Source organism: Xiphias gladius, chromosome 6, assembly GCF_016859285.1.
Source record: "Xiphias gladius isolate SHS-SW01 ecotype Sanya breed wild chromosome 6, ASM1685928v1, whole genome shotgun sequence".
Lineage (NCBI taxonomy): Eukaryota > Metazoa > Chordata > Actinopteri > Istiophoriformes > Xiphiidae > Xiphias > Xiphias gladius.
Window position 1 is genome coordinate 3,114,479 of NC_053405.1, and position 12,677 is coordinate 3,127,155.

The window sequence follows — 12,677 nt, forward strand, 5'->3', positions numbered from 1 at the left end:
AGAATGTAAAGCCGGTTCCCTCTGGAATGTAGTGGATATAAATTATAAAGTTGCACAAAATGGAAATAATGAATGAAAAAAAAAGTACCTTAAAATTGCAAAGTACTGTATTTGAGTAAACTTTTCATCTCTGCATGTGACAGAGAGGTGTGTCAAGATCTGCAGTGAAAACTCCACCTGTTGTGACATTTTCTGTCAACGATGTGACATAACAACACAGAAAACGAGACGCTCAGAGTATCTTATTTATTCAGGTCCCAATCTGCCCATAAAATCGTCAGTAGTATATTTCAAAATGTTTGTAACAAGGTTGTTGCTATTTGCCAGAGTGCATTTCAGTTGCCAAAAAACGTTCCTGTTGTTATACATCACTTATAAGTTAATATTGTTGGATTTAAATTTGCATTTTCTACCTATGCAAACATGCCGGTCTACTGGTAGTTTTGTTTATGTAAGCATGTATTTCCTGCATCTACAGAGACACTGTAGTTGTTTCTATAAATGTTGCTGTATTTGTATGTATTGTTTTGGATAAGATTTTTAGGTATTTGGTAAATAACCATCTGTACCCAATGTACCAAGTAACTGCTCGGCTCTATTCAGCAACCTTGATGGAATAACTCATGTTTGGCTCTGGGTTTATTAAGATTTTCTTGATCATATCATACTTGAATGTGATAGGACTTTATCTTTAGATGTGATGACACAAGTCTGAGTTGAAATACATCGAACTGGAAGATGACTGTGATACTGAATAGACTTGTGCGTATTGTTAGAACTGTTTTCTACCAGATTTGTGTCACACGACATTTAAAAAGAGCAGCTCTCAGCCTCCGACGCCACCTCAGCCCCTGTAGCTTTAGGCCAGTCGTTCCCAACCCAACGGGTCACATAATAAATCTGAGTGGTTGCAAAACAAAAGTTTGTTTATTTTTTCAGACTTTTCACTTATCTCTCCTTTTTGCTGGTAACACACTGCATTGTTTTGTCTTTTCAAGACTCTAAATTTGATTAAAACACATCTAGGGACTCTAAAGAGAATATAACTGTTTGAACTGCAGCCTGTGACGAGGGGATGCAGGTAGACACTGGGTTGTTTGAAGGCGTTTCAAGCAGGAGGAGGTTGGGAACCACTGATTAAACCAACGAAATCTGCATAATCGGCGAATGACGTTCCAGTTCTTACACATCATATAAACTTGGACAGGAGGACAAATCGGCCCATGCTTCCCCTCAGTAACAACCAGGCGGTGAGCACAGGTGTCCACGTGGGACACAGTGGTTGTATTTTCCCACCGTCAATACGGGGAAGTCCTAATATGTGGATGAACAGTTGAAACTTTCAGAGACTAAAGTATACCTTTGACCAGTTGTGGTCATTATCCCAGTTCTCCCTGCTGTCCGCCGCCCTCTTCAGCCACGGGGAAACATCCTGCGAGCTCATTGGTCAGTGTGCGCTTCTGTCCTCCCCACAGGAAATGTGTAGGCTGTCCCGATTGGCCGTTCTCTGGAGCATAAACAAAGAATGAGCTGAACTCGATGGCCAGAGCCGAGCGGACCAGGCCGACCCCCCCTGAGCGCTCTGTGCAGGGGTGATACACTCGTCCGCTGACGGGATGCATGTACAGAGCCTCAGGGCGAAACGGGAAGGACAGCTTCTCTGCCCCGCCGCAGTACGACAGCAGCTCCTGCTCTCCCACGATCCCCTGCGGCCCTGCGGGGGTCTGCACCAGATGGGTGAAGACCACAGGTCGGTCGTCGCAGCGCACGAAGTTCCTCTCCCTCCCGCACAGGGACAGGAAGGGGAAGTCCTCCTCATACCGCCCGCTCTGATTTGATCGCAGACGACTGAAGAAGAAGACCAGGAACTGTTTATCTGATGAATACAGAAACAAAAATGAGGGACAGCTGAGTAGTGACGCAACAAAAAAGATCTTAGAGTGAAAACAGGAGTCAGATTGATGAAACACATGGCTTTAATAGCGGACTGAAAATTAAAACCCGCAGTCAGATGTAATAATTCTGAGCTCCTGAAAGTCACCTGGAAAGATTTAAAATCATCAGTATTTTTGGTGGTACTGCTCCCAGATGTGTGCTCTGTGTCTGTGGTGCCTATACACAAGAACTCAGCCCACTGTGTGAGACTGCAAACCACCTGACGTTTTACTGTTTCTTTTATTTCGCCTGTACTTATGCATTGTTTGTAATTGTGTATTGTTTGTTCTGTGGACCAGAAGTGCCTTTGATAATCTATTATCATCATCATCATCATCATCATCATTGTCCTGGCAGCACCTCTGACACTGCCGACATAATCATAACTGTAATAGGTAAATAACAGGTGTCCGGCTGGGTAATAATTCAGTGCCATTGTCCATTGCCTCTCACTGTGTTATGTGTGTTACTTTTGTGGTGGTGCGTGTGTACTGTGTGTTGGTATTCGGCTGGTTTCATATTGCTTCTGTATGAGACTGTGCTCTAGAGACAAACTCAACGTTAACTGTGCACTTGACGGCTGATTCGATGGCAAAAAAAACCCATCAGACTATTCTTCTGGGGTGTTGTGAAGACTTAGTACAGGGCTGAATCAAAGTGAGTGTGTGTGTGTGGGGGGGGTGGCGGTATGTATGTTTCCAGTGTTAAATCTGAATAACGTTTAATGAAATGTGTGTGTTGTGTGTTCATTCATACCTTTGAAGCAGGTGACAAAGTTCTTCACTTTAGTGTCATCGAGGAAAAGCTGTAAATGGAGCAAACATCAACACATCCTGCTGAAACTAGAATCTAGAATTCATTTCTGGAGATTTTGTCTGCTGTCGGTGCATACACTCACCTGTCCTTGGTGGTCGATGTAGTAGAAGTACTCTCGGATGCGTGGGTCGGGGCTCTGGCCCTGGACGTACGTAGCGGTGGTTCTGGAGGCGGTGTAGCCGGCGGACACGCGGCGCAGAGCGGCCAGACCTCTGCAGCTGCGAGCCGCAGTCCGGAGGAACGACATGACCGAGCAGGACCACACGCCGGCTAAATATGTTCAGGAATAAACACGGAAACGGGGTGTCGAGATGACAGCCGGCGTGCTGACCGGCTGATCCTACTGGAAGGAGAAGTCTCACCGCCCTAGCTTCGTCCTCACGTTGTTGTTGTTTACGGCCGCGGATGAAACCCGGAACAGTTTCACTGATGCGACATCGTCGATTTCTCGAATGTTGCCCCCTGGCGGACACTGATGGCGCTGTTGTTTTTAAAGTGCTTGGACTACAATAATACGACATTAGTCAGGACTCAATACGATACAAATGCAGTGCAACTTTGCCTCAAAGGTCCAATAAAGTAAAAAAAAATTTATAACGAAAAAGTGCAGGGTTTACGTACAAAGATAATCATAAAACCGTTTTTAAAAAGCCACGTTCCTCTTATTTTTAATGGATATATTGTATTTGATATTCTAGGTCTATTGACTTTGACTTAGCATCACCATATATATGTTATTTATTTTATACATTATTTTATATTTATTGAATTTATATAAATCTATCTATCTATATATAGATAGATATATATGTATAATATATATTGAGTTAAGAAATGATACAAGGGAACTAATAAAACCAGTAAAGCAGATAAGATGTAACAACAGTAAAATATCTAAATGGCAATAAAAACATTTAAAAACCAGTTTATAAAAAAGAGTAAAATTAAATAATAGCCATTAAACATTCCAACCACAAGAAAAACAAGACGTAGGATTTAAGTTTACATTTGATATATTGACACTTTCTGCTGATGGATGCTTTACCGGTCACATTGCTTCCAAAACAGTTTGCCCAAAAACCGATATGTACTGTACATAGATATGTGTTTAGTGCTGTTATCTTTACACCGTGTTTATTTATTGAATGGTTACAGGTTTAATGAAGTACTGCGCAAGTTTCTATGTGTTTTCTGAAGTCTGCCTTCACGGTATTCAGTTGGCTGTGTGTGTGATTGCCTGACCCCGAGGAAGACCAAAGTAGTCGATACATGTTGGTCTTGTTTTAATTAAGTAGGCATGGTAATAAAGACTTTTTAAACTTCCGCACTTAAATGAAGCAGTGAGCGTTGAATTTTTTTTTCCTTTCCAGGGGTACACTTTATGTGGGGGAATCCACATTTCCTCAAAATGTTGGAAGAAAAAGTACAAAAGACTCAGCCTCAAGGGTTGAGTCTATTTTTTAGAGACAGTTACTGTTTTTATATATCTGCTGATTAAAGGTTTACTAAACAAAACTCCAGGGGGTCCCTTTTAACTTCTCCTCTATAACTAAGGTGACATTTTATTAACTGTACACATCCAGTTTATCAAAACCAGAGAATGGCGCTGCTTGTGGTGAACCAGGACTTTATGAAAAATGAGGAATGTCTGAGATGAGGAAATTCCCCGGACTGTCAGATGGATGTAATGTGCAGAGAATATCATTTTTGGAGGTTGTTACATTGCCCACATTTTCCCCAGTACCTACATACATTATTTACAAGTTTCTTAAACACCAGAGCTGTGAATCTGGACTGAGCTTTTCTCTTATGTAGGAGAGCTTTTTTCATCTTTAAACTGCCAAAAGAAAGCAAACAAAATAGAATACAGTATTTTCTCTTGCTACACTGCGATCGGAAAGCAAGACTCCTACTTTCCATACCGTACATTTGACGAGAAACACCTGCAGGGTGGACTGTTGGACACAGCAGACGGGTTCTTCAAACACAGCAGCATTCCAACAGTGAAGGAGACAAAACACACGATGAGCGTTAGTGACTGCAACCTCATGCTGTGCAGCCAAACATTATTCAAACAGAACCGTATTTTAAATTCTATGGATATTAACCTTGTCAGATATTGACTATTAGTATATTAGTATAGTATTCTCCCAGAGAACTCTGTTTGGTTTTGCAAGATTCAGTATGTTGGCCATAGTTGGCCAAGCCTCCTTGCACCCCCTTAATGTAAACCACTGACCGCTCCAAGCCGCTCTCTGCTGAAATGCAATACACCTCTTCACTTTGTTTTCTGTGTTTCTGTGACTTGATTTTCACGCGGCACGGAAAGTTAATGTCGTAATAAAAACAGAATATTCAGTTATTCAAGACAAGAGGTTAAATAACTGCCCTTTCGACATGTTTTTTTATTTAAATGTGACACGGTAAATGCCTACATAAATAAGAAATGCATATAACACTGTGTCCTGTATTTCACTCACACATTCTTGGTTTGATTTGTTTTTAATTAGGCATTTTAAATCTTCGATAGCTGTAAGGCTGCAACCAGCAATTTTTCAATATTGATCAGTCTGCTGAGTAGTTTCTGAATGAATTGTTTTGTCTATAAAATATCAAAATATGGCCAAAAATTATTATTGTACTATTATAATTCCAGACAACAGTCCCCATCTGATGTTTTATCCAGCCATCAGTCAGAAACCAGGAGGTTTCGAATTTTACAATCAGATATGACAGAGAACAGCATCAAACCCTCAAACTGGAGAAGCTACGACCAGCAATTGTTCTCCACTTCTGCCCGAAAAAAGACTAAAGCGTTCGACTGATTTGATCTGAGTGGTTTTCTGTCGATCAAATAACCGACTAATCGACTGACGGCTTCGGCCCAGGGTCGCGGGGCCTGTTCAGCGATCCGGTGTCTCAGAAAATAGGAATTCCCGAGAGGCCCAACATATTGTAGGACTCCGCATGTGTGAGACTAATTATTTCCAAGCCGGGAGCAAGATACTGCCGGTCTGACCGCAGCAAAGCTCTTCGGGGGGGGGGCTTCGTGTAAATCTCAGTAATAAACAGGAGCGTTCCTCTGAGACACTGCTGCTCATGCTAAAAGGCCCACACCCCCTAAAACAAGAGTATAAACGGAGGCTTCTCTGGCTCCCCGCATCGGACTGACAACGGACAAAGCGGCCGATTCAAACGAGCTGCCAACGACTTGAGCTGAGTCCAGGAAAAAACGCTTCAGTCTCCGGCTGTCTAGCTGTAAACCAGAGGACCCGTCCGCCTACCTGAACCCGTAGGTCCCCTCCGCCTACCTGAACCTGTAGGTCCCTCCTCCGCCTCTTTAGGGTGGAGTCGTTTCTACCTGGACTCTGAGAAAACAGGACAGGAGAGCGATTTAAGGATTGAGTAATGGCGTTATAGCCGGACTTCGAGTGTGCGTTCGTCGACTTCACAGTGAGTCGTTTTTTTTGTGTGTGTCAAATTTAGTTAATGGCCGAATTGACTCTGAAGTTTTCGGCGACTTAAACTGGCAAATGTGTCGCACAACCCGGGAAGCGTTGTTGTTGTTGTCGGCCCGTTTTTTGAAGCCACTAACCTGCTCCACGATTGCTTGACAGAAGGTTTTAAAAACACTCACTTTTAGGCAGAGCTCCTCTTTAGTTCGTTTTAAACGGCAACAAGTTTCCCGTGATACCAGTGTGTTTGTGTTTACTTTACGTTTTCTGGCGTTCTTACGTAAGCTGCGTCAACGGTCGTCAGCAGTTTTTTTTTTTCAAAAAAACCCTATTTTGTGCCTTTTTAATTGAAATTAAATTCAAATAAAGTAAAGAAAACATCCTTAAAATCACTGTAATGTAACGTCTGTTGAACCGCAGTTCCTTGTTTAATGTTTTATTTTTATTTTTATGGCGTTCAAAGGTTGTTTCTGTGTCCAAAAACGCGTCGCTTTCCACCGGCAGGTATGAGCCACCCGCCCAGTTCCAACCGGGGACACCGGGAGAGAAACGGAGACCGCCGACATTACCGGGACTCCCCCGGGGACAGAGGTTCGTCCCCCGACAGGTGAGCTCAGTGTGCTGCTGTAGGGTACAGTTACTTCAAGTACGGTACAGTTTTGAGGTACGTTTGCTTCGCTTGAGTGTATTTATCCTACTTTATACTTACTCTCCCCTTCAGAGACAAATATTTTACTGTGCTCTTTACTCCACTACATTTATTTGACAGCTGTAGCAAGTAATTTAGTTCCTCTACAGATAGAAAGAAAAAAAAAATCTACATTAAAAACGCATATTATTAGCTAAAGAAAAGCGTTGGTAAGGGTTAAACCCATGGGCATTTTTCTAGAAACCGGTTCTGCCAACTACTCAGATCGTTTCATATAAGTCATTATTCAAAGTTCAAAATAGTAAAAGTGTCTGATATTTCACAGAAAAACAGCAAAAATGAGAGAAAAGTTCAAAAGATGAAAAATACGGATTCGTGTATCAGAGCTTAGTTTGTTCTTCTTTCCTCACACGACCCATCAGATTTATCTGGTGACCCTTTAGAAGTGCCAGACCCCCAGGTTGGGAACCACGGGACTAAACTACCTAACTGGCTACCTATAAAGTAACTGGCTACCTATAAAGTAACTGGGCACCTATAAAGTAACTGGCTACCTATAAAGTAACTGGGCACCTATAAAGTAACTGGCTACCTATAAAGTAGGTAAAACTAGCTCTTCCTTGAGCAGCCTCCGACCAACATTAACGTGCTGCTTTACAAACTGGTTCATCAGTATTAACAATCTATTAATGTCTGATATGATGATGATGATGATGATGATGATGATGATGATAAATCAGTCACAGGGGACATTTCACTGCAGAACAGGTACTTTTACTCTTACATACATTTTGCCAAGGATACTTTTGCACTTTTACCTAAGTAAGATTATGAATGGACGACTTTTAGTTGTGAGTATTTCTACATTGGTTCTGTTACTCAAATGAAGGATCTGAGCAGTTAGTCCACCACTAATTTACTGGCATTAAGGCTCATAAAATCCACTGGTTTTCCTGTAATAATATCTTATCCTACCCGTGTCTTGAGTTGGTATATGTATGGATGGCAGGACTCGTTTTTTTCACTTTTTAATCACCGTCTCTCTTACTTTTTGTTTCTTTTCATAATTGTTTTTATTGTAGAAAAATCTGGGGTGCGTCCTCGAACCGGCAGGACACTAGATCCTTTACTGCTTCCAAAGACTTAACTAAAAACATGATAATTAATCATTTGCATTTCCAGGTGTGTTATTCTACAATCATGTCAACTGAAGTTGAGATTTTAAGTTTGGAAAGAACGGCTGACAAATCAGCCTTCACGAGGTCCATTTAGTGGCTGCTCTGGAGCTTTCGACCGTAACACGGTATTCCTCAGCAGACGGAGTCTTCCCAGTTGTCGAGGAATCGCAGAGGTTCAAAGTTCCATTTTCGGAGCCTTTTTTAAGGGGGTAGTTTTGTCAGCTGTTGTTTCCAGAGTCAAGGACAAACTTTTAAAGCCAATGAGGCTGAGAAGTCCTTAAAATGCTTAAAGTTGAGCTTAGTTTTCATGTTTTTTTTAAAAATATCAATTTCACATTTTATAATATTGCTATAGCATTTAAAGTCATTTGAGTGATTATTATGTATTGAGAAACACCTTTTTAAAGTATTTCTCAATACACGATAAACTACTAAATTAAACATAACGTTTTTTTCTGTCGTATTGTACTAAAAATAAAACAAAACACGGAGAAGGTTCTGCTATACAACAGTAATATTTTTTTCTGTCAGTGTGAAATATACTGGAGTAAAAAGTAAAATCAGAAAAAGAACAAGGAACAGGTTAAATTCTTCAACAATACCAGGTGCCCGTGTTCACACTTCCTACATATAAATCCAAAATTTGCCGGATAAAAAGGATCAGCGACTGTTTTCTCAGTGTTATCGTGCATGTGTTTCTTTGTGCCCAAGGTCTCCTTCCTCTCGACCCCCATACTACCCCAGGGATGCTGACCCCCCTCCCAAACATGTGCGGGAGGTCCCTCGAGTGGAGCGCCACGACTCCAGCTGCACAAACATCTGCTCCAGGAGAGGTGAGTCCGGATCAGAGCAGGAGTATCTGGGTCGGATAAAACGAAAGCTGCCCCAGTAGGATCTGCTGCGTCAGAGGGCAGACGTTGGTTTCGGTGCGATTCATTTCCTCCTCCTTCTGTGAGAACTGGACAGACTGGTTTTTCGGGTGGCTACCAGCCTCTTTCCTCAGAGTTTAGACTTTAGCAGGGTAACGTGACCCGTTGATGAGGGAGGACGCTGACAGCCTGATACCCGAGTCTAATAATTTAATGACATGCTCCTGACGAGTTTCACGTACCTTTTTCATAAAAGAGTTGATCCTCCAGGACTGGGAACAAACATTGCGTCCTGTATGGTGCTGAAACTAACACACAACAGACGTTGTGACATTTGAGGCTGTACACTCTTAGCCTTGTGAAGTCTTGAGGGGCAAGTACGTATCAAGTCCCAAGTCATTCGGGACTAGTTGGTCTCAAGTCGAGTCTCAAGTCCTTTAGGGCCTAGGGCCTCTGACTTCTGATTGTTAATGTCACACATCAGTCTTGAAAGGGTTTCCTATCAAATCAGTAGGCAGTCAGACGTAGGGCTACAGGTAACGATCGTATTCATGGCGGATTAATCTGTCAGTAAAATGTCAGAGCAGTGAAATGCGTCCACCATATTTTCCCTCAGCCCCTTTGGAGCTTTTAAAATAGTCGAGTCAGTCTCAGTTTGTTGATGGACTTGAGCTCATACAAGTACGGGACTTTCAATTTTTTTAAAATAGCTCCTATTTATTTTCGTACTGATTTATCGGATTTTTTTCATCAGTATTGAAAATAACTGTTGTGATGTTCCTCCTCACCTGTTTCACGTGTCGACTCTCTTTCCAGGCATCGTGCTGATCTGCGCTGTGCTGACCAACGCCCTGGTGCTGATCTGTGTGGTGGCGGCTCAGATGGTGACGTCGGGCTTGTCCTCCAGTGCCGGGCTGGGCGGCTTCAACATCAACTCCAACTTCCACCTGCAGGGCACCGAGCTGCAGCAGGCACGAGACCTGGACATGCAGTACAGCCAGATGAGGGCGCCGGGGATCTACGGGGGCATCGCCTTCAGCCTGACCTTCGGGGTGGTCTCGCTGCTGTTTGTGGTCGCCGGGAACAAACCCCCCCACCTGATGTCGAGGAAGCTTCTGGTCGGAGCGTTGGTGTTTCAGGCGGTGGGCGCGGCGGTGTACGTGGCGGCCGTCGGTCTCTACCTGCACTTCATCATCAGGGTCAACTCCAGTGATGTTTGTAAACGGCGGGAGAGGTTGTACGCGCGTAACGGCTACACCTGGATGAACTGTGATGTGGGCGGGGCGGACGCAGCCGTGGCTCTGTTTGGGCTCATCACAGCCATCCTGTACACTGCCGGCGCAGCGCTCACAGTCCAGACCATCCGACGCGTGAAGCGCTACCTGCGGGAGCGGAAACGCAGAGAGGCGGAGAGGCAGCAGGCCCGAGGCCGACCCCAGAGGGCCCCGCTGAGGGCCGAAACCACCTCTGTGTGAGGGAGGGGGGGCTGATCAGGATGGACGTTGATGGGTTAACTTTGCTAAGCTATCATACATGTTAACTCCGGTATTCTGGTATCATGAAGCTGGGGTAGATCACCACGGAAACCTTTGATGAACAGCTCACCTGCTCCGATGCAGGTAACTTCTGAGGATCGGATCAAAACGTGTCAGCAGACTTCTGACCAAGCAGCTCGCTGGAAAAATTCATTCCTTCGTCACTACAGGTTCTCATCATAGACAAAAGTACCGCGTTTATACTAAAGTAACAGGATTTGCACACTACGGAGTCCCTGAAGGGTCACGCTGGGATTTCTCTCTTTTTCCGTTCTGATCCACAGAGGAAGGTTAAGCTCTGGGAGCAGCATAGAACATGAGTGGATTATAATATGTTATGTATTAAATACAGTCCACGGTTGTGACCACCCTCCTCTCTGCCTGGCTGAGCCACGGGTCTGTACCATGGCAGCTAATGTTGAGTTAACTAGTGGAGGCTAGTTAACATCCTTCCCCTGCGGTTGTAGGCCAGATCATATCCACCGTCACAGCTTCAACCGTCGCTCAACCCACAGCCCGACATAACCGGCTACAGCTGTGGTTACAGTGGCTGCAAGCTTCCGCTGCTCGACCTTTCCAGTGGATCAGGAGGAACGCAAATGTACTTGAGAAAAAAATCCCCCCGGGACCGTCTGGGGCTTAACGTAACATGATAATTATGTCAACGATAGAAGAAAAAAATGTTTGTTGTTGTTTTTGTTTTTTTTCTTGCACAAACCATGTGTCCACACTGGGATTAAAACAGGATTTGTAACAAGCAGAGATTTGGTTTATCTCACTGCCGACGCAGTGAGTGAGGGTTACACTGTAGCTGCCTATTATTATTTTCAGTAAGTCTCTTTCAGGCCTCACAGTGCAGGTGCTTTTAGATTCTTCTTCTGTCACTGCAGCTCAGGATAACTATTTAGGCTATTTAAACTCAATGAGATGATAACTGGGAATAAGAGGTATAACCAGTGTCACTGTTTATCAGGAAATAATCCACACACACTGTCAATCAGCCCAGTGAACTCTGCATGGATTATTTTGGTCAGGCAGACCCTCTCTGCCTTGGAAGCAGTAACAAGCTTAACTCTACTTTTGACCGTTTTTAAGTGTGTAAGATTCCACTGTTGTGATTTAATTAAAATTTTTGTAGATTTTTCTCACCGAACGTCAGTTTTTGCTGCTGCAGTAACCCCGATTTCTCGAGGGCATCACGGATTCATCTCGCATCACGCTGGACCCTTCACTCGTGGTCCTGGTGATGTCGCACGCCGTCGGCTCGTAACCTTCTGGGAACGCTCGCTCTCCTGGCTGGATCAGTAAACCCAGAGTTAAGAGAGTCTGTTGATAATGAGCTTTGCGATACCTGTTGCGCAGGATCGTTAATGTTAAGCCAGGTAGCGCAGGGAAAGCCGGATTAATTGCTTTGTTATACAGCCCCAATCCTGTGTTTATTTTCAATTGAACTGTTTATATGTTGGATTAGTCTGTGTGCTAACACAGGCATTTAAATGTTTTTAACTTGTATACTGGTATGAATTGTTTTTTTTTATATCACAGGTTGAATTTATAATGCAAAGTTTTTAATACCGCAACTCAGCTGTACAACTTGTTTTGAAGATTTGATCTATTCAAATTAAACCTCCACAAAATGTGACTCCCTTCCACACGACTCTGTTTATGTTGACGACAAACAGCCCACAGAGGGCATCAGGAGTCTGCGCAGCTCCTCTGCTGCAGTTTTTGCCCTCCGTGCCCTCCGGCGGCTTCCCGCCAACCGTGACATTGCCGCTGTGTGTCCCCTCTCTGCTGTCACACAATGGACCACACATACGAAAAGGACACAGCAGTGATGTAACTGTTGCTCCGTTCAGTCAAGACTTCATTACTAACAAAAGAAATTCTCCAGGGTGAGGTAATTACCCGAGTTGTAATTTTACCATTTCGTAACGTAACACAATGCGGTGATTGATTGTATCACAGCAGCAAAAACAAGTTGGCGTGACTTAGTTGAGGGAAACGCAAGTTTTGTTGCTTCTTTTTGTGCGGTTCTTAACTCTGTACGTTTGGTTTCTTAAGATCTTTAAAAGGCTCAGATCACCCAAACTAACAAATACATTTTAGTGGTCTAGGTTTCTGCTGCCAAGCCAACACAACGAGTAATTATTAACTAGATTAACTGATAATTATTGTCATTATCAGTTATTCTACAGCTGAAATGATCAGCTGATTAATGAACTCAAGGGGTTAAAGTA

At 43.4% G+C, this 12,677-nt stretch overlaps 2 protein-coding genes across 8 annotated transcripts; one reads left to right on the forward strand and one right to left on the reverse strand.

Moving 5' to 3' along the window:
* Nucleotides 1-103: 103 nt before the first annotated feature.
* Nucleotides 104-6,476, reverse strand: c6h8orf82 (chromosome 6 C8orf82 homolog). 6 transcript variants are annotated; one of them, XM_040128985.1, is made up of 6 exons: nucleotides 6,389-6,461; nucleotides 6,063-6,119; nucleotides 4,679-4,729; nucleotides 2,834-3,255; nucleotides 2,692-2,740; nucleotides 104-1,876 (listed from the first exon to the last, which is right to left on the reverse strand). In XM_040128985.1, exons 4-6 carry the CDS (start codon nucleotides 2,996-2,998, stop codon nucleotides 1,380-1,382), a joined length of 711 nt encoding a protein of 236 aa, XP_039984919.1. In that variant the 5' UTR covers nucleotides 2,999-3,255; nucleotides 4,679-4,729; nucleotides 6,063-6,119; nucleotides 6,389-6,461; the 3' UTR covers nucleotides 104-1,379. The 6 variants fall into 6 exon arrangements, with proteins under 6 accessions (XP_039984919.1, XP_039984917.1, XP_039984920.1 ...); XM_040128983.1 differs by having other exon boundaries at nucleotides 4,674-4,729; XM_040128986.1 differs by lacking the exon at nucleotides 6,063-6,119 and having other exon boundaries at nucleotides 6,389-6,476.
* si:ch211-191a24.4 (uncharacterized protein LOC100150331 homolog) lies at nucleotides 6,050-12,062 on the forward strand. Of its 2 annotated transcripts, none has more exons than XM_040128980.1 (4): nucleotides 6,050-6,204; nucleotides 6,670-6,813; nucleotides 8,745-8,866; nucleotides 9,719-12,062. In XM_040128980.1, exons 2-4 carry the CDS (start codon nucleotides 6,713-6,715, stop codon nucleotides 10,375-10,377), a joined length of 882 nt encoding a protein of 293 aa, XP_039984914.1. In that variant the 5' UTR covers nucleotides 6,050-6,204; nucleotides 6,670-6,712; the 3' UTR covers nucleotides 10,378-12,062. The 2 variants fall into 2 exon arrangements, with proteins under 2 accessions (XP_039984914.1, XP_039984913.1); XM_040128979.1 differs by having other exon boundaries at nucleotides 6,711-6,813.
* Nucleotides 12,063-12,677: the final 615 nt, after the last annotated feature.

Bases quoted from the DNA above. Each gene is read 5' to 3' on its own strand.
- c6h8orf82 (XM_040128986.1), bottom strand. From the start codon at position 2,998: ATGTCGTTCCTCCGGACTGCGGCTCGCAGCTGCAGAGGTCTGGCCGCT. The intron at 2,741-2,833 runs GTGAGTGTATGC...CTCCATTTACAG, and splicing joins ACATCGACCACCAAGGACAG to CTTTTCCTCGATGACACTAA. The intron at 1,877-2,691 runs GTATGAATGAAC...TGTATTCATCAG, and splicing joins CTTTGTCACCTGCTTCAAAG to ATAAACAGTTCCTGGTCTTC.
- si:ch211-191a24.4 (XM_040128980.1), top strand. From the start codon at position 6,713: ATGAGCCACCCGCCCAGTTCCAACCGGGGACACCGGGAGAGAAACGGA. The intron at 6,814-8,744 runs GTGAGCTCAGTG...TTTGTGCCCAAG, and splicing joins AGAGGTTCGTCCCCCGACAG to GTCTCCTTCCTCTCGACCCC. The intron at 8,867-9,718 runs GTGAGTCCGGAT...CTCTCTTTCCAG, and splicing joins AAACATCTGCTCCAGGAGAG to GCATCGTGCTGATCTGCGCT.